General features: G+C 38.1%; 1 protein-coding gene across 1 annotated transcript in view; it reads right to left on the bottom strand.

Moving 5' to 3' along the window:
* The window catches only part of LOC122816489 (ankyrin repeat and fibronectin type-III domain-containing protein 1-like), a 2,048,587-nt gene that overhangs the window by 191,231 nt on the left and 1,829,527 nt on the right, over positions 1 to 27,829 (bottom strand). The window contains exon 16 of the mRNA XM_044089320.1: positions 11,861 to 12,008. Within this exon, the coding sequence (XP_043945255.1) occupies positions 11,861 to 12,008 (148 nt within the window). The remainder of the gene's footprint in view (positions 1 to 11,860; positions 12,009 to 27,829) is intronic.

Genomic DNA, 27,829 nt, shown 5'->3' with positions numbered 1-27,829 from the left:
AACTTGATGCCTGTTACAATAAAATTGCCAGATTTACTGCCAGCTCTCCATGTAGTTCTGGTCACTGCACTGCCCTACACCAACTAAACAGGCTAGAGCTACCTAATTACTTAACTCTTACCCAGCTATCTATGGCCCATAGCATAATATACCAACCTGATAAATGCTCAGTACTTCGTAATCTACTTCAGGCACAAGCTAACAGCAGACATCTAAGATCCTCTGACAAATTTCTATTATAAGTCTCAAAAGCTAACAATTACTATGGCAATGCTCTTTAATTGAATCTCCAGGACTTGGAACTTAATCCCCCAGCACATCCTAACCACTACCAATCCCTCACAGTTCAAAATACTCCTAAAGTCTCACTTACTTAACTCTTGGCTTTACTCTGGTCTAACCTCTGGTTGATTCTGTATACATTCTTCTGCAGAATTCTTTCCAAATGTTGTATCTAAGTCTAACATATCCTCACTACACTTCCCCATGATTCACATTTTCAGTCTCTGTATGTTATTTACATCCCTCTTACTTTCACCTTATTTTTCCTTTTCACACCTTATTCAGTTTAACCAGAAAGTATGTAAAATATAAAACATAAGGCGCATTGTTTAACAAAATAATGTATTATTAACACTATCGTTTTATGCTCAATTTGTTCTCCTTTTGCTCTATTTTTCTTCTTTACAAGTTTTTATAACTTTGTTATGCTACTTCTGTAGAAAATGTAAATGATTTCTCTATTAGTTACTTTTCCTCCTGGGCCTCCACTGAAAATGAGCCTGCAACCAGTCAGGCTATCCCAGTTAACAAATATCAAATAAATAAATAATAAAGAAGCCACATGAAATAAACAGCATTTGAGAAGATCACAATACATGCCAGACTTATTCAGAAACCTATAAAATGGGTGTGCTACATGGAAGCACATACCCATTTTGAACACTGAGATTCATGGCATACATGATGGGAACAATCTTAGTATTATCAGCAGCAGCAGTAGAGCAGCATGCGCCAGTGGTTGCCATTGTAGCCAGTGCCTCAGTGCTGCATGTTAGGATCATTTACACCAATGGACGAGGTACAGATAGTGCCTGGCATACCAACAGCTCAAAGGTCAAAAGAATGTGGACTGTTTTCATGTGAAGTAGACTGTAAGAGGCCTAGTCTAACTGAGTTGCTGACAAAAGCAATCATGTAAGCCGCATGATAATCCCAATTCTGTGAATATAAGGGTGTGTGTGTGTGTGTGTGTGTGTGTGTGTGTGTGTGTGTGTGTGTGTGTGTGTGTGTGTGTGTGTGTAGATTTAACAATATTAGCCAAAGGGACCTTCCAACAACATACAGGGCACATTATGGATACCACAGGCATTGGCCTCATGAAGTCTAAATTATTTTCTTGACATTACACTACAGTATGTGGAACAGCATATTGGGTTCCCAGGACAGCAGTGGGGAGGACTGATACCATTCTGGCTTTTTACAACATAGTCCATTTCCCTGAGGTCCAAAGAATCAGAGACTGCACACACATTGCCATAAAGGACTTATCTGATCTAGAAATACTGCAATGCATCAGCAGAAAGGGCATTTACTACCTCAAATGCTAGGTGGTCTCTAATAACCATGGCATTGTTTACAATGTGCCCATGAAATACCAAGGTAGTTTGTATGATTTATATTCGACACATATCCATCCTGGTGTTGTGACACTACACTGCATGTAATAGAGTTCACATATGTGTATCCATGTGCATGTGTCCCTCTCACAATCAGTAGCATGCAGTCAGCACCAGCTACACCTATACTACATCCACATGTTGTAAACACAAAACTATCTTATGCTGATGCAGTTAAAAAATCTTTACCAATTTACATGGTAATTGTATAACTTGGTGTAGGAATAAAATAAAAGAAGGGGAAAATAATTAATAAACTTACAAAACACTCTATATTCAATGAAAATGAAAATCAAAAATGGGGAAAGCATATTTAGACATTGTTAAAGAATAAGAGAAAAGATATGAACAAATCTTGTTTCACAATGCATCAATAGCACTAGAAAAAAATAAATGTAGCTTCTGCACTATAAAAGCAAAAGGAATGCATAGTTGGATTAATTTATTCAAACAATAAAGCTTTTGTTAAACTAGACTGTTTCATTTCACAATCCATAGATATAGAAAAGGGCACAAAACAAAAATGCCCTCTGTTGCCTATCTTATTTGCTTTAATAATGGACCACTGACAATGGCAATAAGACAACATCTGGATACTTATTTTATGCTGGTAGTATTTTGCCAGAAATAACCAATATTAATTCTTCAAAAAGTCATATAAATTTTATTATTACAATCTTTCAAAAGTTAATTGTTTAACATTCAACAACAATAAAACTAAATTCATGTTCATAAATAATTACAGCATTGATATCTGTGATATATTTAATTTGGATAAAATGATAATGAACTTATGCATTTAGGAATAATACTAAATCAAATCTATAAGAAATCAGAATTGCCAACTATAATAAAGGTAAAGAGGATTTAAATCATCTAATAGATAAATGAAATAACATGTATTTCACTTCTGAAGATAGATTATACCTTATAAACATGGTTTTGTTCCTCAAAATTCTATGTCCAATACAAACTCTTGTCATATCTCCTAACAACAAGCAAATTAATCTTATTAAAATAGGTTGCTAAAATTTCCCTGGTATCCAAACAAATCAAAATGGTTTATAAGTACCACATTAGATTCTAGAATAATAGTGGAATTACATTTCATGATGTGGTAACATAAGCTCAGGCATCCATCTTTTAAACAGTTGTTCACTGGATAGAAACCAAGTGTAAGGCCAATTGTAAACATTTACATATATAGCTGTTTAATGAAAGGAAAACCATGAAAACCGGTTAGGATAATTAACATAAATGTGAATTTTTTGATATAAAGTTTATACTCCCTCTGATTCAAGCTATGAATAATATTCCTAAGAAGTTTTTAAACTTTTTATACAAATGCTTTTGGCATTAATAACTTTTTAAAATTAATATATCCATTTTGTACAACCAAATATCCAACTGAGGGTTCTAATATAGACAAAATGATGAAATGGAAAAACAAAACATTTATTTAGGATGGTACAATTATTTTTCCTGGAGTAGAATGTAAGACAAGAGATATAATTATAAGTGAATTTACTCTTATTAAAGATGAAGATTAGAGAGCAATTAATGTGAGTCAGAACTTTTATCCAAGGAAATATTGAAGCTCTAGAGATTTCAAGTTCTAAAGAAATTCCAAAATTAATAGAACACCTTTGTAAACGTACATATAGCAAAATAATTAGTAGCCCACTCCTTTCATACATGTACATTATGTTAACTGAATATAAAGGCGGTATTAATGAAAATCTTTAGCATTTCATTTTTCAGGGAGATCAAGAGAGAGTCACAAAAAATGTTTAAAAAGTTAGCCTTACAATCAATGGAGAATACAAGTAAATCACTTTACTGGAAGACATATACATGGAAAGTCTGAAAGTATTTTTCTTACTGCAGACAGATTAAATAAAACAAATAAGACCTCCAGCAATCAAAGTGTAACTCAAATTTGAAAATAGACTGGAAAGATATTTTAACTGTTTACTTATATCTTAATTTTGGATGGCACAGTGGTGCAGCGGTTGTGTTGTCGCCTTACAGCAAGAGGTTAACAAAATTAGCAGCATACCAAGGCCTGTTAAAGTCTAGCCCAGTAAAAGAGTGAATATCCAAATATGTACAATGCTAGGCCACCATGGACAAGTCCATATGTAAAACTTTAATGGCAATGATGAGATAAAACTAATAAATGCTCAGGAAACACTCATAAAACACTCATGAAAGTTACTGATATAAAAACTTTAAAACCAAATGATTAGTGCTTACGGCTACTGGCTTCTTCAAATCACATTACCCATAAATGCTAATTAATATTTACAAATAGTTAAAACCAATTATCAATAGCTCTTTAGCTCTTTCCAGCCTCGTGAAAGAGTTTTTTTTTATTAAACATCCTCCGTAATAACAGACTTCAGGGGAAATACACCACTAAGTCCTGTTGCTTTATCTGCTGACAAGTCAGCTGTCCAGCTGCTTTCAGCTAATTCTATCCTATTACGTGAGTCTCTTCTCCTCGAGGTGTCTGTTACTACTTCTAGCACCAAAAACTGAAAAGTATGCCCTGGATGCATAAAAATACGTTGAAACTATGAATTCTCTCTTGTCTTTAGTCTGATATCACTTAAGTGTTTTAAAATCCTGTTTTTTAAAGGGAAAATGTTTTTTCCCCACATAAAAACTCATACAGACCTTGCAGACAGCTATGTATATCACATTATTGGTGTTGCAGTCAGTTAACAGTCCTTATAGATTATTTTATGCATACCATCATGTTTTTAAAGTTTGAGTTTCAATGTTCACAAACTTGCATTGATTTTTTAGACATCATTTTAACCAGAAGAGAAGATGATACCATTGGCACAGAGATTTTTTTGAAAATCATGTTGGAAGAATCATCTTTTACATCAAAGTAGCATGCACCCAGGATATATATTTTCCCAGGTAGTCAAAGGACAATTTCTCGGTGCCTCAAGATTATGTACAAATGATTCTACTTTTGAGAAAGAAACAGAGAGGTTGATGGAAAATCTCTGTCAGAGAGGGTATAGATCTGATGTAGTAATGAAAGCAGCCACTGAGATTAAAGGAATGAGGGAGTAGAGGGGCAAACCCTACTTTAAGAGACAATGAATATCAAGGGACTCAATTTCCAAGAAATCTCAGAAGGAGCATATAGGAGTTAGATGTCCTCTTACACATAGAGAAGACATTCAAGAGATTTTTAATATAATAAAACAAAATTGGAAAATCCTAACAGCAGATGACAATATTAGGAGCATAACTGGTAATACTCCAAAATTTAGTTTTAAGAATAAAAAATGTAAAGCAATTATTGTGCACAGAAGGAAAGAGTATGAGTAACTACGGCTACAATAGCAAACGAGGAACATTTAGGTATGGCAGATGTAAGGTCTGCCTGTATATTAATACTAGTAATATTTTTTGTCATCCCATCAATAATAAAGTATTTAAACTCAGTATGCATGCAGGCTGCCACACCAGGAATGTGATATACATAGCAATCTGCAAGGTCTGTATGAGTTTTTATGTGGGAAAAAAAGATTTGCCCTTTAAAAACCAGGATTTTAAAATACCTAAATGATATCAGACTGAAGACAAAGGAGAATTCATTGTTTCAACATATTTCTATGCATCCAGGCCATAATTATCAGTTTTTGGTGTTAGAAGTGGTGACAGACACCTCGAGGAGAGGAGACATAATAGGATAAAATTAGCTGAAAGCCACTGGATAGCTAACTTATCAGCTGATAAAGCACCGGGACTCAATGGAGTATTTCCCTTGAAGCCTTTGTTATTAGGGAGGAACCTTAAAAAAAAACAAAAACTTTTTTATGACGTTGGAAAGATCTGTCAATTGATTGGTTTTAACTTTTTATAAATATTCATTAACATTTAGTAACATTAGTAACATGACCTGAAAAAGGCAGTAGCCAAAAGTGCTAATCATGTGGTTTTAAAGCTTTTTATATCAATAACTTTCATGAGGTTTTATGAGTGTTTCCTGAGCATTTATTAGTTTTATCTCATAACTACCATTAAGGCTTTACATACAGACGTGTCCATGGTGGCATAGCTTTATATGTATTTGAATATTTACAGCAAGAGGTTCTCTGGTTCGATTCTCGGACGGAGTGCTTTCTGTGTGGAGTCTACATGTCTTCCCTGCATATATATTTATATATAGGTTTACTGTCAAAATGACGAAAATGCAAACAGAAACCATTTGGAACACTGAATGGGAATGTCAAATGTCATAATATAAATCAGGTGAAAAAGTTGAATCTGCTGAACAAATTTAGCTGATTTGACATTTTTGTTGAATATCAAACGTGATATCCATATAGGAGCTCAGGTAAGTGTACCTCCTACACTTCATATCAGGTTTTTGCAGCAGCCCCCACACCCCCTGCTAACTATATACTCCAACTCTAACATCACACTACAGTGAGGAAAGGGATGAATGTCCCAATCTGCACTGTACCATGATCTGTATTCATTACTTTGAGTTCATATCAGCGAATGCATAGTAGCATTTGCTGATATGAACTATCGATCATGTAATGGTCAGCAAGATGGGAATTGGACATCTCTTATTCAGTTTCCCATTTACAGAGATGCCGTGTCTGTTATTTAGATAGTAAATTTTATATATATATATATATATATATATATATATATATATGTGTGTGTGTGTGTGTGTGTGTGTGTGTGTGTGTACATATATATAAACACTCTTTATTCCAGACTTTACTAGCCACTGCAAGGAGAACAATCACAAAGACATGGATGCAAAGGAAACAACCAGCTTTGTTGGACTGTCTATCCCCCTAAATAACTGTTTTTTTATAAAGAAACAGAGATAATTAAATCAATAGAGAATTATTAGCCAATTAATGAACTTCTGCAAAAAAAAAATATTGAAATTATGTTTCATTGTTTAAGGTTGCAGTTTTTACACTCTTATTTATACAAATAACATAAATTCTGAGGTCTGCATTCAAAATATTCACATGTATTTTGTGTAGAGACCAAGACACAAACTATATACAGTGTACATAAATTATATTTCTGTTTTCTTTTCTTTTTTTTCTTAGTTAGACACATCAGGTAAAATGTTTTGGTTAAAACATCATTCTTGCTAATTCTATTATTTTGTTAAGATATAATGCTCATTGCTGTGTGAAAACCTGTACTTCTGATTTCTTTCTATAACCAATATTTTTTTGGGGGAAAGAAGTCTCTACTCAAGCATCTTAGAACTCCCAAATCTTGGCATCAGCCTACCTTCTCAAATCTACCTCCTACTCTCCACCCAGCATCAAGAGGTCTAAATTAACATACAGCACATTCTGACACTACAGTAGACACAGCCACAAAAAGGGCTCACACGACCAGCATACAAAAGCTCTTAAGGTTGTGGGCCCAAGCTTAGGCATCTGACAACATCCTGGTCATAGGTGACTCCATAGTCAGACACAGAGTTCCACTGAATATGTTGAGCAAAAACAGAGTGATAGTTTGTTGTTGCTCAGGTGTTATTATCTGTAATGCCACTAGGACCGTCTAGTCTCTTCACCTGGGGTACAAATATGAGCAGATCATTGTGCATGTGGGAGTATATGACTTCAGCCATACCTCCCTGGATCATTTGAAGAGGGACATAAAGGTGCTGTCAGAGTAAACTGGGTATGCAAATAATATTGATCAGTATCCAACCATCACCAAGTATGATGTTTCAATAAAAAGAAAAAGACAAGTGACAACTATAGTCTCACCTAGTTCTAAGGGGATCCATTTTACATACACACACACACATTATATATACATATATATATATATATATATATATATATATATATATATATATATATATATATATATATATACACACACACATAGATATTGATGTATCACCCTGGGAGGAGATGATTGCCATCTCCAGATGCTTTACTATGGGTGGCCTACATTTCTCTCCTCACAGCTTCTACATATTTGCCATATATTTTTCCTTCCACAGTATCTTTTTTAGGAAAGGTCAGTCACCCCAAATTGCCTATACAGTCAATCAAAATAAAAAAAACTATTAAGGTGGCACAGCTCAATGCTGGAAACCTTAACAAAATGTTTCACTCTTTACAAGCATTCCTAACCTTGGAAAATATAGGTATATGCATAGTTAATGAAACAGTTTCAGAACAGTTATAGCACTCACACAGTTCAGGTATTTAATACCTACCACTCTTTTAGACCAAATATGAAATTGGAGGCTGTAGCTGAAGGGGTTTGAATCTGTGCTATTAAGAAACTATTTTACCTCCAGACTTATAATGCAGGATGATGACTTTGACACCTTTTCATGATATACAAAACTCAGTACCACATCATTGTCAACTACCACATCCACTCCAGGACTCTGCCAATTCATGAGGCATATTTCAACAAATTGACTTCCTTCACTATAAAGCAAAGACTATACTCCTGGGTAACTTCAACTACCCCTCCATTAATTGGGGAAACTGTCCTATCACAAATAAGTATGCAGAAAAATTCCTGGAACTCATTAATACCAACTCCTTAGACCATTACCTGATGATGGGCTCAAAAATATTAACAACGTTTTTACTAACCAAGCCTCTCCCTTCCCCTCAGCTCAGTGTCAATAGTTACCAAACCACTGGTCAGATCTGACCACTGTGCAGTAACACTTCATCAACCACAGGGCCTTTGTGTTGGCCTTGCTGTCAAAGAAGTAGATACCAAGGAGAAGTCACAATACAGATCCCTGGGGTACTCCAGTGGAAACTAATCTTTTGGTTGAGAGTGTAGCTCCAACACTAATAGCCTGGATTCTGTGGATAAGACAGTTTTTTATACAGCAGGTAATGTAAGTGTTTATATTTAGTTTGATTAACTTATGCAGTACCACTTAAAGTGTACGACCCAAGTTACCTAGTAATCCCTCCATCTTAGAAAATTCTACAAACAAATCATCTCTAATTGATGATCTGATGAAATTCAAATGTCCTCCTTTCTCTGATGACCTTACAACATATATGGCCTTCTTCATGGAAAAGTTCTTCTCACACCTCCAGGCTTGCATTGTGGTCTTGGTCCTTATAAGGCATAATACAGTGCCAGATTTAAGAACCAATCCATTTGATGGAACCCAGTATTAAATAACAAAATAACAGGAAGAAAGTCATAGCCTATAAAAGCAAAATTGACACCCCATCAGCTAAAGAAGAACTCAAAATTATCAACAAAGAACTTACAAAGTAAAGTCCTCCAAAAGCAAGTACAAACAGGGAACTGCCATCCATGCTAATGATAACCAGAAGGAACCTCAGAAGTAATATCCAGTAATGGTCTAAATTGATCAAAATATCACCACATTCTAATCCTCTGAGTATATAGCCAAGATATTAACTGTCAAATTAAACTCCGACTTTAGTCCCCTTTCTCCACCTTATTATCCACCGCACATTAGTATGCCTATGCCATTTACCCTATCTCCTCTCAGCAACTCCTAATTGCTTGGTTCATACAGCATACCTGGACTTTGTTAAAGCCTTAGATACCATTCCACATTCTGGCATCACTGATACATTAATCATACTAAATGTAAAACCGTATGATACCCTGCTGGATAATAAACTGTCTCATCAACAGAACCTAATCTATTAGTGTTGGAGTTACATTCTCAAGCAAAACATTAGTTACCAGTGGAGTATCGCATCTGTATTGTGACTACTCCTCTTTGGTATCTACTTCTCTGACATCAAGGCCAATACCAAGGTCCTGTGGTTGATGAAGTTTGCTGATGACTACAAACTGGAAGCTTCATTAAAAAATGCAACTGACCACCGGATTTTCCAGGAGTGCCTAATGCACACCAACAAGTGGTGCTTAGCCTATAGCTTCAAACTAAATGCCAAGAAATGCAGCATTGTGTCCTTTGGCAAACCCAGGTAATACCACTCCTAAAAAATTGACTCTGCAATTAGGGGCTTAAGCACTTTTACCGACAATTAACTACCCTTTGATCACCATGTTATCACTGTTTTTAGGAACTATTTTTCTATAGTCAGACTGCTCACTAGAGAAATACCTTCTAAATTCAAGGAAGGCATCATCCCATCCCCTCTATTCCTTCTTTATCAGCTCATTTATACAGTATGATCCCACTTTGATATGTACTTATCTAAACACATGACTCAGCTCAAGAAACCACAGCATTTCTTTGAAATTGCAAGCGTGTCCATTTTGAGCTTCCCTGACTATCTTCAAGTGTTCTTACTCTTTGGTATGTCCTGTTGTCTTTTGAGAGGGGATCTCTGCCTAACCTACAAAGCCTTAAAGAATCCTATCATATGCAACTTCCTTTACATCCACAAAAAACAATAACATTAACACCCACTGAAGAGATCTGAATTTCCTGCACAGCATTACTTAGGACCTACTATCTTGGTAGTTATCTATAACAGAGAATACCTTTTTAATTGAATACACTCTCCATGGGTGTAAAGCATAGTAGGTTCCTGTCCCTTTTATTAAGTGTAACCTGCATAACTGGCTGACCAAATGTAAGCACACTTCTGGTCTGACCTTTTAAGCACTTATGGAAAGGCAATGTTACCAGGAATACAGCAATTCATCCTGTAGGGAGATCTGGTATTAATTTCATGTTTTGGTAAAGCCGATGTTGGATGATGTGGCTAGTTTGCCAATGGTCCACTGGATCAACAGCCTATTATTAATCTAAAATCCTATGAACCTATTGAGAAGGCCTACAGACAGCCAATGTCTGTAGTAGAGAGGGTGGATGGCACTCTCTTGACTTGTGTACTTTCGCCCAATCAACTGTTACACTGAATAGCTTACCAGTTATTGTAATAATAATAAATGATGCACCTCTGTAGGACTGAAATGACCAAGCACCAGCTTAAAGAAATGGTGCAGTATGGAAATAAGAGCTGATACCTGTCTCTGTCCACTGCAGTTAAACACATTACAAAAGCTTTGTGGCATGACAATATATACCTAGCTATACTCTTGCCATTAGTTTTTCCCTACCCTTCTCTGACCTTCCCTGTCCTATCTGCTACACCAGAGCTTTCTTTCAGAGAATCAAGCTAAACTTGGATCATGTCAAAACAAACCTCTCTGCTTACGAAACACCATTTTACCAACTATCATGTGAAAACCTTATTTTTTTCCTAAATGCTAAGCTGACAGTGCCAGATAATAAAAGTGTCTTAAATTTAAGTAAGAAACAGAAGTTTCAGTAGCTCTGTGGGATTGTTTAATAAACATTTTTAAAAAGAAATTGCCAGCTAAATCACACAATAGTACTGGAGAGTGTCCTCCTCAAAAAGTATCACAATCTCTCTCTCTCACTCAGACACAGATTCATGACTGTTATGTCAGAAATTATTACACTGTAATTTTACACTGTAAGTTTATTGAATCTGGTAAGCGAACTGTTGGGAAGCACTTCTACTTTGAGAGGGCAAAAGTGAATGCATCGAGGATTGAAATCCCCTATATCTGATTAAACTATTTTGCAGAAAAACACTTTTTATGTGTTTTTGCAGGGGGGGGGCAAGCCATCCATACCCTCAAACTTTTAAATACCAACTCCATGGTTACATCAAATTGAAGAAGGAGGGAATTCCCCCTAAAGGGAATCTCTTCCAGCACAACTCACTGACAGTGATTTCTTATGGAGGAACTCTGATAGTCAGTGAGTTGAACCTGCAATTTTAGTTTGTGAGTTCAGTCTTCATCTACCAGTAGGCTAGCCATTGGGAAGCAGCTACTATTTCTGGCTTGATTAGGGTGGGAGTAATAGCTGGAGTGGCCAAACTCATGATAAATAGTAGTATAAATATTGCAATGAATAATTACCCCAAAAACAAAAGAGAAGTTCTGTAACAGAATAAAATTACTTAAATGCACCCATGGGAAAACTGCCACCTCAACTGATACTAGAAGACAGACAATCACTATAGGTTTTAGTATTAATTACCACTGTGTTCCTGGCTAAATCAAAGCATGGCTTCTGGTGATATATGTCATGGACATAATCCTTACATCCACTCAGCAGAGATTTTTATTTCCAATGCAGATACTACATCTTTTTTAAATTAATACATCTAAATGCAGCATACCTGATGGGGAAGAATGTTAATTTGACTCATTAGATCCTTAACAGCTACTTTAAGATCCTGCAGGAAATTGGGAGAACTCTTAAGATCCTGATCTGTGGGCAGAGACTCCTTCATGTTGTTCAGATTCTGTAACCATTCCCACTCATCCCTAAGGAAAAATGAAAAAAAAAGTTATTCTGTACAGTTATGCAAAGGAAAAAAAAATGTCACCTTGGCATGGAATCATGCATCTCTAAGCAAACAAAAAGTTAAGGAACTTTTCGGCACATCATCGACATTGAACAAGGTACACAGCTAATAGTTGAAAGTATAAAAGTACAAGGGCTGGAGACAGTCCTCGACGCAAATGAGACAAATTGGTGACATCCATTTATATATATATATATATATATATATATATATATATATATATATATATATATATATATATATATATATAAAACATTTACAGTGGTGAACATTGCAACAGTTGTACTGTGTTTATAAGTGCATAGAAACAAACAGTAAATTTTACACACTGTGAGTTCTGTAGTCAGCACTGATTTCAAGTCAGGGGCTGTTGCTACAACCAAATTCAGTATCAGATCATTACAACAGAAAATTTACATAAACTAAGACCAAACTACTAAACATATCTAACTCATATACAGTATAAAAATTAGTTTATTTTGACAAGCAATACTGGTATCAAAGTACCAAATGCAAGAAAAATATGCTAAATATTCCTTATTAAGTTATACATAACCACAATAGTTTAGCACTTATCGGATAAAATGTGCATATTATAATATCCACACTTCTCACTCACACTATTAGAACTAAAGCTGCGCAGTCTTAATAATATATTAGTTTCTTTAATAGTACACTTTCCTTTTGTTACTTTTGTTATGTAGATCTTATATGATGTCAAGCAACGGCAAAAACTACTATCTTAAAGTTATACCAGTGTATCAGAATTATATATTTAAGCAACAACAATGTAATAGAAAGGATTTAGTCAGTGCTGAACAAGCTGGGTTATATTTCAAAAAATAAAAAAAATGAAGAGGGACCTAGGAAAAATAAAAAAAAAAACAAAAGTAAGCAAAAACTGTGACAGAACAGCAAGGAATACTGATCAAAAACTGGGATATATACATTTAAATTGTCCCTAATTTTGATGAACAACCCTGACTTTGTCTCAAAAATTTTTACAGTACCTCATACCATTTTTGATTTTCTGGTAAATTACTGAGGATTAATCAGTCAATAATATCAGACATTAGATTTGCAAACTTCTTATTGCTCAGAAAATGTGTGTTGATACAACTTTTGAAGCAAATTATAGTAAAATTTAATAATTGCCCCTGATTTGGAAGCTTTGCCCCAAATTAATTTTGTCTCTGTAGTGAATTCTTAAGCAAATAAGCTGAGAAGTATGCTGGGATATATAGGAAGAGGCATCACAAGCAGAAAACTAGGCATTATTACCCCTGTACATGCAACTATTAAAATTCTGTATTTGAAAACTGCTTTCCAACCCTCTTCTTTAAAAGTACACATTGGGGTTTGTTCACAGTGAAAAACAAAAGTAGTGCACAGTGTATACCAGAAGCAGTATAATGACAAGAAAGGTCAAGGTAGGTCATGGGGCAGGGACATTAGACACCAGAATACATCATTAATAATGTACCTCGATACTTCAAAAAGACAAGGAAGAGGGGACACTAGACATTAGGGATTATACTTCCATCACATGTCTTAAGAGCACTTACACATAATGTGGGTTACAGAAAAACACTAGACACCAGGAATACCTTTAGATTATTGTGCCTTAAAAGCACTTGGTGGTACCACTAGACACTAGGGATATTTGAAAAGTGTGCCTTAAAGGCACTGAAAATGACTATAACCCTGTACATTCTCACCTCCCACAAAGGACAATAGTTCTCTGTGCCACAACTAGACACCAGGGATGTAATGGAAGTAACAGCTATGAGTTAGAAAACCACAGTAAAGGGTTTCAAATCCTGAACCCTTGCCGAGGAAACATCAGCATTAACTTGCTGCGCTAACTGGCAAGTTAGTACAGCAAGTTTTTTTTTTTAACCATATAATGAGGATCTCAGGCATTATTAAATGCCTGCAAAATTTCACGAATTACATGGAAGAGGGACAGGGCACATATGAGCATGCCTTTCAACCTCATAATGAAAGATATCTAGGCAAAGCAAAAATTAATGGTGGAACAATCACTACAATCATCTGTGATTTATGAGGGCAGGAAAAAGGAGACATTGGGGACATTTTGACAACAAAGGGAAGGGTATGGGGGTATGTGGAGTGTGTTTGTGTGTGTACGTGTGTACGTGTGGGTGTGTATTTCGCTATATGTATATGTACATGTATGGGAGAGTGGATGGGGAGAATACCTGTACCAAAGCAATGCATGGGCCAACATTGCTAACTACCACAGGAAAGTGCTGATCTGCATTCACTGTAATTAACAGTGATTCAAAGACATGCAATTAATCAGTACTGAAGTCTTTTATCATTGTGGCTAAAATGTCTTTGAAATGCAAATATTCACATTGTGTAAACAGTCCCCTTTTGTCTCAGCTTTCATTGCAATTAGTGGAGCTGTTTCTGAATCATCAGGAAAGAGTCTTAGCCAATACCTTTCTAGAAAAAGAGATACATGCAGATAAAAACACAGTTTGAACATACTCAGAAAAGAGCTCATGAAAGTTATAAGGCTATATTCACTTTCTCCACAGAACAGAGTGCTGGATGACCAAACAACATCTTCAGAAATGGTGAGAATCAAAATCCAAGAATGGATGGGAAAGATTTAAAGCAGTTCTTATAGCAGATGGAAAACATAAGCTGGTTGTTAAGCAGAGTCTGTCTATCTGTCTGTTAGCTGTGGAAATGGGCAGATCAGCTTAGTCAAACAGTTATTATCTGATGTCAAACTGTCTATATCTGTGTTAGTTAATGATGGAAAAGCTCAACACCATTACCAAATAAAAAATCCACAGCTGAACAAAGTGCAGGTCATTATTTCATTGTATGCAAAATCAAGATAAAGCTGAAAAATAACAAGCCAATTATATATGTGCAATGTATGACGCTGAAAATATACCATCAGAGTTTAAAACAACATCTGCAAAGCAGGTGTGCTGCATTGGTCACATGTGACTGAGTACTAGAAGAGTTATGGGAAGATATCAATTAAGTTATATTTGTAAAAAACTAAAATGTTTCTGAAAAAATTGAAGAAAAGCAAAATCTATTAAAAGGCTGACTTGTAAGACTCTGAAATGCATAGAAACATAGAGAAATTAAAGTAAGTGGGAAAAAAGCATTTTCAGAATCAGGACATGATTTATAACATGCTGAAGATGAAATATAGAAAAGTACTGCAACAACACATGTAAAGAAATAGAACAGAAAAAATATTAGAGGAAGAAAAAATGGCTTTCTTAAAACTGTGAGAAGGAAATGCAAGCATTGATCTGAAGCATTAAGGCATTTAAGGATCTCTGTTGTAATCCTTATTAGAGCAGTACCCAATATCTTTCAGATAATCCAAACACGTCAAGATCAAGAAAAATGGAAATTCTACTGAAGTTAATAAACTATAAAGGGCAAACAGATCAACAACCATTTCAGCCTACATACAATGACCATGAACTGTTGATTATGAATGTGATGGAAGAAACAGCATTGAAAGTTTTACCAGAGAATATTATAGGTTCATAGGTTCATAGGTAGATAGTAGGCTATCAGCCCAAAGGCCTATGTAAGCCTAGCCAACAAGGTTCCTTGGCTTATGCCACCCAAGAAAATTATTTTCCTGTGCCACTGTTGAGCAGAGACACAGAAGTGATCCCCGGGGTGTATTTCCTATTTCCCATCCACTCATCAAGATTTTTCTTGAAGAGTGCTAATGAAGAACTTTGCTTGACACAGATGGGTAGCCTGTTCCAGAGTATGGGAAGTCTCTGGGACAGGAATCTATCCCTCCAGCATGTCCTGTTTATTGTGGTGACAAGGTTTAGGTCCCTAGAGCATGTAGCTCGGAGGGATTGGGATTTCTTTAGGTGTAGCATGTCCAGCAGGTTTGGGTTTGACATAGCTTTATATGTTAGGCAGAGATCACCTCAGAGTAGGCAATATGCTACGGAGTAAAGCTGGAGTTTTTTGAGGCGGTCAGTGTAGGGCATTTGTTTGAGGCCAGTAATCCTCTTTATGAGGTACTTTTGTGGCCTTTCCAGCTGCTGCAGATGTCTTGTGAGGTACATTCCAAAAGGGGCGTTGTACTCTATAATGGGTCTAATGAGTATCGAGTAGAGGGGAACAATTACCTCCTTTTTCCTGGATGAGAATCCTTTTGTGATGAGGTGTGTAACATACAAGGATTTCCTGACTACTGTGGTGATGTGATTATCAAAGGAGAGACTACTGTCCACCTGGGTCCCAAGGTCTCTTATCACACATTCAGTGTTAAGTAGATTGCCGCCTGTGTGGTAGTTCATGGGTACAGAGTTTTTACCAAAGGGGATGACACTGCACTTTTTGTCATTGAGCTTGAGGCCATGGTTCTGACACCAGGCATCTGTCTCAGCGAGGCCCTTCTGTAGGATGTCCACATCATTTGGGGACTTGACTATGGCTCCTAGTTTGCAGTCATCTGCGAACTTCATTAGCCAGAGGCCTTCTGTGTTAGCCTGTACTTCAGAGAAGTAGATACCAAACAGAAGAGGTCCCATAACGGAACCCTGTGGTCCTCCACTTGTCACTGCTTTGAGGTCAGATTTGGAGTCTGCAACTTTTACAGTGTGGGTTCTGTCAGTGAGCCAGTTGGCAACCCATCTTGTGACGTATGGATTTATACCTAGTTTAGTGAGTTTAGCTATAATTCTAGAATGGGGGATGGTGTCGAAAGCCTTGGCGAGGTCAAGATAGGCTGTGTGAACCACCTTACCCTCATCTACAGCTTTGGTGACTGCCTCAAAGAAGTCGATCAGATTCAGGAGGCATAATCTGCCTTTCACAAACCTGAACTGGGTGGGATCCAGAGTTTGGTGGTTACCAATGTCTTTGTTTATGAGTTCCACGATGATACGTTCCATGGCCTTGCAGACCAGGCTCATCAGACTAATATGTCGATAGTTCCCGGGATCAGTGGTGGCTCCCCCTTTGTGGAGTGGGATAACTGTTGCTGTGCGCCATTCAGTGTGCACAAAGCCTGATGCGAGGCTATTATTGAACATGGTGCTTAAGTGGGGAGCCAGTTCGTTCTGAAGTTAGTGTAAAACGCAGCCTGGGATGTTGTCCAGTCCCATGGATGCTGTGTTTATAGCTTTAGAGAGTGCAGCTTTTACCTGCGTAGTTGTGATTACAGGGACTCTGCATTCTTCCTGTATAGATATGGGCCCTTTAGGGGGTGGGGGTAGGGTAAAGATAGCACTTAACCTATCTGTCAGGATGTAGGCAATATCAGTTGGTTCTGTAATTTTCGTGCCTTTGTGCTGTAACTCAGAGCAGATCTGGGTGTTGCCATTGAGATTCTTGACATAGCTATAGAATGCTTTGTGGTAGTCCCTAGAATTAGTGGCAATTTTGGTTTCGTAGCTAGCTTTGGAGGATCTTATAAGGGATCTCAGCTTCTTACTGAGGCTGACCAGGGAGCTCCTCCACTCATGGGATTTTACTCTCTTTTGCAACAGTTTCTTCCTTCTGTTGTACAGTTTGTTTATGGCAGGGGACCACCAGATTGGCTTCCTTTTTTGGAGGATAGCATCTTGGTTCTGTTTGGGATAGCACAATCCATGCACTCATGTAAGTGCTTATAGAGTGCATTTGTGTAGGATTCAGCAGTTGTAACTGTATTGTCCATCTGCATGGGTGTCATGAAGTTCACCACTTCTGTCTTACGAAGCATGAAGTTGGCTTTGGAGATTTTTTTTACTGTGGTTTCCTTAATGGGGGATTGGGGCGGGATGTGGATATCAAGGGTGATTAGCTCATGGTTGGATTGGACCAATGAGGAGTTGACTTCAGGTGTGAACACTATGCTCTGAGAGACTGCCTTCCAGACTATGTGCAAATATACAGAGCTGAGTATATATTTTTTGGTTATAGAGTTTGTTAATTGTTGCTTAGATCTCTGTTGAAACTGTTGTCTCCCTGTTTTGAGAGACTGCTCTGCAAATATACAGAGCTGAGTATATTTTTTTTGGTTTTAGAGTTTGTACTGTTAGGTGTTGCTTAGAACTCTTTTGAAACTGTTTTCCCCAACCCCACCCCTATTTTCTGCCATGTCTTCAGATGGTATAACTGGTTTTTACAGCTTGTGTGTTATCTAACTCAAGGATCACTTGCATAAAATTTGACCTGTTAGTAACAGCCTTCATTTAATTGCTGGAACCAGTGTTCTGAGAGACTGTCTTCCAGACTATCTGCAAATATACAGAGCTGAGTATATTTTTTTGGTTATAGAGTTTGTTAATTGTTGCTTAGATCTCTGTTGAAACTGTTGTTTCCCTGTTCTGAGAGACTGATCTGCAAATATACAGAGCTGAGTATATATTTTTGGTTTTAGAGTTTGTACTGTTAGTTGCTGCTTAGATCTCTGTTGTACTGTTAGTTGCTGCTTAGATCTTTTTTGAAACTGTTTTGTCCCACTTACCCTCCCTATTTTTGGTTTGTAGTTTAAAGTTGCCCGCCCCAGTGTAGATTTGATCTGGGACACTCCTCCAGTCCCATCTCTTTACCACATTCTACCTAATAAACTCTTTCTGCACTTGCTTTTAGTCCTTTTTAATTTAATTGAATGTTTTAAACTGTGTTTGGTCTAATATTGCTACATACTCAAAGTGTGCTAGCTTGCACTGCATGTGAATTGTTTTTACTACTGTTTTTGCTACTTTTCTGTAAAAAAAAAACAAAAAAACTGTAAGCCTGTTTCCTACCTTTCCTGTAACTAGTGTTCCAGATACAGATTTGCTGTATCCAGGACTGTAAGCTTCTGAGCCCCCCCCAAGCCTTTCTGTGTTGGAGGGAAACCTTCCAGCTTATAAGTGGGGGGTGGTAAGCACTAGGTAACCTGTCTACCACATAAGGAGTGGTTCTGGCCCAGAAATTGTAGTTATTGGCTGTTTGGGCAATCTCTTCCATCTCTCTCAACTTTCTGATTTGAAAGCCTGCATTTGCACTTGTTTTTGTCCTTTAACTCGTCTAGTGCAGATACAGATTCTTAGTTTTAGCACTTAAATTTGCTTATTCATGGTCAGCACTTGTTCAGAACTTGTAAGCACTAAATAAGCTACTAATTACTATAGCACTCAATCTTCCTCGTTACCTAGAGGAAAACAGTTTTTGTACTTACTTTTCTCACTTGCTTAGAGAAAAACAGCTCTTGTACTCACTTTTCTTACTTATCTAGAGGAAAATATTTTTTTATTCAGGCATGTCCAAGGGTCAGCTCCCAGTGTTCTCTCCTGTCTATTTGATGAATCTGGGCATCTTGAGGCAATGTAGAAATTGCCTCATACACAGACAAACCTCTCCTCCTATCACCTAACACTACAACCTGTGAGAGATGCACTTATCTAGCCAAACTGGTGGTAAAGCTCTCTCCAACCAAGACTGAACTTGACATTCATGAGGAGAAGGTAAATATTTGCACCACACCACACTCATCACATAGCTTCACTAAATCTACACCACCAAAATCCACACATAGTAACACAAAAACATTCGCGGAGGCTCTCAATAATAATCTGTCTAAGCAACAGAGACCTCCAAAGCTGAAATGCAAGCAACCTCCAGCCCCCAACACAACCCAAATGACACATAGCCCACAGACTCATTGTGCCAATAAACCACAGCCAATAAGGCAAAACAATGTACCCAACACACTAGTCATAGGTGACTCTATGGTCAGGCACACTGATGTCCCACTCACCAGGCTAAACAAGGAGAAGGTTACTGTCAGCTGCCTGTTGGGTGCCAGGATCCACCACATAACTCAGGCACTCAGGTCACTCCACAACAAGTTCAAATATGACTCTGTCATTGTCCATGTTGGTGTGAACGACCTGAGACGTACCTTCCTGGACTACATGAAAAGAGACATGGAAGAGCTCTCTGATCTTGTAGCCCAGGCAGGTATGACACTAGCCCTGAGTAGCATTCTGCCATCGCCTCGAATGATACCGCAGTACAAGGACAAAATGACTGACTTCAACAATTGGCTAAGCTTCTGGTGTCATTCTAAGGGGATCCAGTATCTGTCTGCTTGGGATGACATGGTCGACAGACCTTGTTGCTTACACTTGGCTGAAAATGGTACAATACTGATAATGCTCTGCCAGAACACTTGGAAAACATCATAGCTGTCTGGAAAAGATTTGTATGCATACCAATTTTTTTAAGAAAACAGTCTGACTGTGGAAATTAGTGTGCAACAAACCAGCAAAAGTATTTTCAATGTCATTCAACTGAAGACTGCAATCATACCAGGAATGAGAAATACCCAAAGCACAAGAAGTGTTCAAAAAAAAAAAAAAAAAGGGAAAGTACAGTTATGTCATACTTAATAATTGTAGATGTTCGAGTAGATCAGTACTGCAGTATCGATCCTTGGGTCTTTCTGCCATGCAGAAACCCAAGACTGGCCTGATTTCCAGAGGCTTTTCATCATAACTAACTGATTTACATCTGATGGTCAATGTTTGGATGTCAGGGTATAACAGTTGCATCCACTGGTGCCATATTTAGGTCTTTCTAGACAGTGAACAGCTGTCTGATACCTGAGGACACCCTGACCCTTTTCAGCCATCAGAATATTTTTTTTTAACAGGAATAGTGAAGGTATCAACTATGTGCAAGAAGTAAGGTAGTGGATGATGGTAGATAAGAGAAGTAAGGTAGTGGATGATGGTAGATAAGAACTACACATCTGAATGCTTTCCTCCTCCGGTAACAAGGGGAGGGAAAGGAGAAGGCAGCAATCAGAGGTGTAAGAGGATGTGAATGTGTACTGCACCATTGATATATTCGACCATTTACAATTATGGTAAGTGTGGCACAAGTGTACAATGTTCTTTGTAGTTAATGTTGCAGTAGTGATCCTTGGGAGGACTCCCAAAGCTTTGATGGGGGGGGGGGGCTGTCTCCTGGCCCTTGGCAAAGCAGGTTTTGTAGGATGGCAGAAGCAAACCCTGCCCTAGCCCTGGAGGCAGTGGCTAAATGATGTTTAGTGAAGGTGTGGATGGATGTCCATGTGGCAGCTTCACGAATAGCTTATGAATACCTTTAAGAAATGCAGTGGTGGCTGCACTGTGTCTGGTAGTGTAAGCTGTGATGGGTAGATATTGGCTTGCCATGATGGTCATAACAGAAGGTAATGCAGTTTGCTATTCATTTAGGGGTTGTTTGGAGACTGCTCTGCCTTCTTTTTCTTCTGCAAATGCCACCAGTAGGTTTGTCCAGGCTTCTATATCGGCAAGACTGATAGGAAACTACAGGAACGGGTATACGAGCACTTATATGCCATCAGTAAGGGGAAGGTCGACAATGCTTTGGCCAAACACATTAGATAATCCAGGTCACGATTTCTTGTTTTCAGTGATCGATCGGCTAAACCAAGAGCATATGGGGGGACCCAATTCTTTAAGACTAGAGTGCAAGGAGTTGATGTGGCAACTTAAGTTGGAAGCTTACCATTTACCTGGACTTAATAGTATGCTTTCCATCAGTTGCTTCCTCAAATTGAGAAGCCTAGTGAGGTGAAGCCCCCTGGAGTGGCCTAATGCCACCCGGGAATACATACATTTTTGCGTCTTACCATTTTTTATTTTTGTGTTTACCACTCACTGTTTATATCAATGTTTATATTAACACTTGTGGGAATTTTCTTCCCACTTTTATACTTATTTATATATATATTATATTTTTTGTGGTTATTGATACTTTTGATCATTTGTATTTATATGTAACCATGGTGGCTTTAAAATTTAATATTTGGAGCATTATAGGTTTACCAGCATTGAAGGCAGGTATGAGTAGCAGATACCAAATTGTTGAATATTTTGGCCGCTTTTTAGTTAAAAATTTCAGTGTTATTATGTGTTTTTTTAAAGGGGAGCCACTAGGGGGTGCATCTGAGTGGAGTAGTGATGTATTTATAGTGAGACAAATGTGTGGTGCAGTTTGTTTTCTGAGGAAGTTGGTGCAGAGTGCCGACGAAAAGCTTGTTTTTAAGCTTAATAAAATTTCAATTTGTTTTTTTCGTTTATGGGCGTTCTTGTTTCACAACATAACCTGTGGATTATAAAGAACCTTTGCATACATCCATCTGAATCCAGGAGTTTAAAGGTGCTGGACCTGCAAGGGTGTTTTTTTCACCAGTTTGTTTTTTTAATTTTTACAAGATTTATGTCTTCCACCATGCAGGAAGCCAGTGGTACCTCAGACCCAGGCGACTTAACTATACTTATTAACCTCCTAACTGAGAAAGTTGATCATCTTTCACAGAGAATCGATGGGCTTTCACAAAGCAGTTCTTTGAGTCCAATGGTGCGCCCCTCCAGTGGATTACTGACGGAATCTCCAGCTTTGTTATCAGCTAGTGGAACCGGAGCTGACTTGAGAGTTGTCACCATCGGTAACAAGGCTTTACATAATACCGATAGCAGCGGTAAGCCTAAAGGCATTTCGGGAGGTCATACAAGTTCAGGTGAGATTGGAGCCTCTCCAGCTATTTTTGGTGAAACGGAGGCACCGAGGAGGGGCTATGTTGAATTAGACTTGAACAATTGGTCGAATCGCCCCTTCAGTTTTCATAATGGTGAAGACACCGGTAATATTGATATTCAAACTGAAGGATTGTCCGATTTATCTACTAAGCTCAACAATTTCAACCAAAAATTATTGAGGTTAAGTAAGTTACAACTTGAGGTATCCTACTTTGGGGAATGCCGACGTGTGAAGATTGTTCCAAAGGGGCTTCGCTCGTGGCAATACCCCACAGGTTTGGAGGATGGGTCAAAATTCCATCTTGACCTCTTGGCACTTTTTGATAGACATGGGAATGAATTGATCAACTTAATCTGTGCCCATTATCAGGAAGCTATTAATCAATTAACCACAGAACTTTCCAACTTAGATGAGGAAATTAAATCAGACACCCATTTTTCCAGATACGGTTATGAATATGAAAGAGTTTTTACCAGTATCGACCAACACATTTCTAAGACCACTATAACTAAAATAAAGAAACTCCAGAGTGACATAAAAGCCTACAAAGGGGGGGGGGGTAGCTTACCCCAAACCCCCTAAATCTCAAGGGAATTTTCTAGGGAATAGCAGAACCACCATGGTGTCGCTACCCGACCCAGTGACTAATGGTTAATCCATGCACCCCCGTGAACTGGAGAATGGATCCCTATTGAGGCGAACAAACCAGAGAATTTCAACGGAAGGTGTTATGAGTATTGGGCCAGGTGTGAGCCAGGAAGAGCCGACTCTTGACAACTATGACGAAAATTTTCAAGTCCGAGCCTCCTCCCCCCAGCCACAGTCAGGTCGGATGACGAGGAACAAATACAAAACCAGGAAGAACTGAAAGATCATGGTTTAGCTATTCCTTCAGTACCCCCAATGCAACCTTTGGTAATTCTTTACAACACAAGTAAAGACTTCAGGATTTACAGTTTTTCACAATTTGCCTTTTCCCAACCTTTGGTGGATGTTTTGGCTAAAGGTCTAACTTTTGTACCCTCCTGCAGAGCTGGTGTTGGGAGGACTATATTGGACCTGAAACTTTTTGTGAGAAAGTTGAACCTGTCACTGTTGGGTGATTCCCAAAAACACAAGAACCCTTACCACATACCAAGTACTTTCAATCCACCATTACTCCTAGCTGTCGGAATTTTCGAACAATTGTGTGATCTCGACATCTGACACCTCCTCAATTCAAGGCGCCAAGCTCATTTTAATACCACTAATGAGGAGAGGGCCTTATTAGAGGGACTTAGGTTTGCATCAGTTAGACTTATGCAACCCGATAAGGGAGGGGGGTTGGTGGCTATGGACATGAATGACTACAATGGCAGGATGTTGGCTGTTTTATCTTCTGATACTTACCAGGAGGTTTCTAAGAATGAATTGAATCTCAGCTTGTGCCGCATCCGGTCATTTTTTGAGGAGCTGTTTATGAATGGCGTTTTAGATGTGGATGTATACAATGTAGTTTCTGTGGCATCACCTAAAATTCCAGTTTTGTTTGGGAATCCCAAGATACACAAGAACCTCTATGATCCACCTATGTGGCAACTGGTCAGTGCCAGAGGAAGCATTACGTATGCAGCGGCCAAGGTGGTTGACGAGATTCTCAAGAAGTATGTGGACAGAGTGCAATATATCTCGAAAGATTCTTGGGCATTCTTGGAAAAAGTGGGTTCTGTTCCGTTTAATGCTGATTGTATTCTTTTGACCATTGACGTTGTCGACCTGTATTCATCTATCCCCCATTTGGAGGTGGTTGAGTGGATCCAATTGGAAATGGTTTTTCATCATGCTCCTGCAGAAGAAGTTACAATGGTCAGCGAGCTATTGGAGGTTATTCTTACCAGCAACTTTTTTACATTTAATAACCGGTGGTTCCACCAATTGATTGGGGTTCCTATGGGATCACCCTGTAGAGCCAGTGTGGCCAATTTAGTTATGGCCCACTGGGAGAGGGTGTTTGTTTTATCTAACCCTTGGGTCCAAGAGAAAGCAGTGTCATACACTAGGTTCTTGGATGACATTTTTGTCATCCTCAATGGTACTCTAGATGATGTCAACAACTTGGTGTCATTTTTTAATGGCTCTACAGAATTTTTGAAATTCACATCTGAGTTTGCCACTGACAAGATTACCTATTTGGACGTGGAACTAGAGAAAGATAGGAGCTTAAATTGCTTCGTGGCCAGCATACATTGGAAGCCGACCTTCTCGAATTCTTATCTACACTTTGACAGTGAACACCCATTACATCAAAAGAGGGCTATCGTGAAAGGCCAATTTGTTTGAGCAGCCCGTATGACATCATAAGATAAGAAATTTCACGAGGAATGTAAGTTCATCTTTGGCATGTTTGTCAGCAGAGGGTACCCCACTGATCTTGTTGCAGAATTGAGTGTAGAAGAGCAGGGGAAGAGGGCCAATAGCCACTTCTGCCCCATTTTGGGGAATATGGAGGATGGGCCTTCAGGTTTACCTCGCCTTGCCAGTGAGTTTGATACTTTCAGTTGTACTTTTGTAATTTCATTCAGCTTAGATGCAATGGACATTGTGTCCATTATAAAGAAAAATTTGGCGCTTATTAACCACCGAGTTAACAGGAACATTTGGACTATTATCCCCCCCTAAGGTCACTTTCAGGAGGGGCCTCAACATCAAAAACATCCTGGAGTCCAAAGTTGCTGGTGCCTCCCCCAGATCTGGGATGTTTAAATGTAATATGTGCAGGTACTGCAGATATATTAAAGCAAGTTCAGCTTTTTCCATAAGGGACAAGAAGTATCTCATACAAGGAAGATTCAATTGTGCCAGTAATCGGGTGGTATATTTAGCCCAGTGTTTGGTTTGTCCAGGCTTCTATATCGGCAAGACTGATAGGAAACTACAGGAATGGGTATACGAGCACTTATATGCCATCATGAAGGGGAAGGTCGACAACGCTTTGGCCAAACACATATTAGATAATCCAGGTCACGAATTCTCATTTTCAGTGATCGATCGGCTAAACCAAGAGCATATGGGGGGGGACCTGATTCTTTAAGACTAGAGTGCAAGGAGTTGATGTGGCAACTTAAGTTGGAAGCTTACCATTTACCTGGACTTAATAGTATGCTTTCCATCAGTTGCTTCCTCAAATTGAGAAGCCTAGTGAGGTGAAGCCCCTTGGAGTGGCTAAATGCCACCCGGGAATACATACATTTTTGCGTCTTACCATTTTTTATTTTTGTGTTTACCACTCACTGTTTATATCAATGTTTATATTAACACTTGTGGGAATTTTCTTCCCACTTTTATACTTATTTATATATATATTATATTTTTTGTGGTTATTGATACTTTTGATCATTTGTATTTATATGTAACCATGGTGGCTTTAAAATTTAATATTTGGAGCATTATAGGTTTACCAGCATTGAAGGCAGGTATGAGTAGCAGATACCAAATTGTTGAATATTTTGGCCGCTTTTTAGTTAAACATTTCAAAGTGTAATTATGTGTTTTTTTAAAGGGGAGCCACTAGGGGGCGCATCTGAGTGGAGTAGTGATGCATTTATAGTGAGACAAATGTGTAGTGCAGTTTGTTTTCTGAGGAAGTTGGTGCAGAGTGCCGACGAAAAGCTTGTTTTTAAGCTTAATAAAATTTCAATTAGTTTTTTTCATTTATGGGCGTTCTTGTTTCACAACATAACCTGTGGATTATAAAGAATATTTGCATACATCCCTCTAAATCCAGGAGTTTAAAGGTGCTGGACCTGCAAGGGTGTTTTTTTCACTAGCCTGTAAGATTGTTTGAAATTCCAGTATGCATTTTCCCCAGATAAGGCAAACATCTAGGTAGTGGTAAATGTGCATTCCTAGTATTCTGCAATGTGCTATAAGTGGGGCTAGACATTTTGTTAAGACTCTGGGTGCAGTGGAAAAAACAAATGGTAAAGCACAGAAATGTTAGTGCAAACTTCCTGCTATGAATCAAAGGTATCTCCTGTGTTCTTTTGCTATAGGCACATGAAGATAGGCATCCTTCAGATCTATTGTAACCATGTAAGCACCTGGAAAAATAATGGATAGCAGGTTCTGAACAGTTAGCACTGTGAATCTGGGAATGTCTAGGAAGTTGTTTAACTCTGAGAGGTCTAAAATTGGTCTCCCAAATTCCTTCCCTTCTTGGAACTAGAAAATCATCATTATCGTCATCATCATGAGGTAGTGCCATCTGTGCCTAAGAGAGTCGGGTAGTACATGTGTACATATGCCAGCATAGCAAGATGGAGTTTTGTAAATAATTTTATGTTATTTGACTATTACACTGATTTGTACAGATGTTTGAGTTAAAAATATATTTGTAAAGTTACTTGTGTTAAAAATGCATCAGCAGTAGGTCCTGCTGGACAGAAAGAATGTAGTCATGTATATTAGGTTGTATTATTGTAACTGATCAAATGTGTATGTTTATCAGAGAACCCTAGAAGGATGGAAAGTTTGAAATTGTGCTATAGCTTTCAGATGCTGCTACAAATCTTAGCAAAGCTCTGTGTGTGTGTGTATTGTACCAGAGTCAGGTGACCAGAGGTGATGTCACCCTCTAACAAGCAACTGGTTTCTTTGGAACCCTCGTAGCAGCACTTTGGAACATGATAGGAAAGATTCCTGACAGGAAATATATCTCACATATCCACACAGAGAGAGACAACTTCTGGCTTTTGCTGTGATAAGACACTCAGCACACATCAACTTACCTTGCTTTAGTAAGAAGTCAGAGAGCAGTAATTCTTTAGGTAGTCAGGGACATTTAGTGAGAATAGTTTAGTATTACTTTCTGCATCTGTGAGAAACTATTGAACTGTATTATTTTTTATATATCTCTGGTTGAAACTCTGTTGTTTACTGTATTCAGTATTCTCCTGTTTTCTGTTTTATTACATATCATTAAATATTTTAATACCTTTCTTTGTGGCTGGTCCTTTAGAGAATAATTTTAACATCTTGAGAGTACTTATACTTTTTTTTTTAGTGACACTGTGGCCACTCCTGAAAGCCTTGATGCTTTGGTCACACCCTACCATTTGTATTAGTATTAATTTTACACAGTATAATTGGGTACCCTTTGTAACAGCCTTAGGGTATCTGACTGGTGGCAGCATGATTACCTCAGAGTCTGGGCAGAAAGGGGAACAGCTAGTAAATCTGTGC

Source organism: Protopterus annectens, chromosome 12.part0, assembly GCF_019279795.1.
Source record: "Protopterus annectens isolate FY-2018-M chromosome 12.part0, PAN1.0, whole genome shotgun sequence".
In the NCBI taxonomy this organism is placed as follows: domain Eukaryota; kingdom Metazoa; phylum Chordata; order Ceratodontiformes; family Protopteridae; genus Protopterus; species Protopterus annectens.
This window is presented reverse-complemented; position numbering and strand designations above follow the sequence as displayed.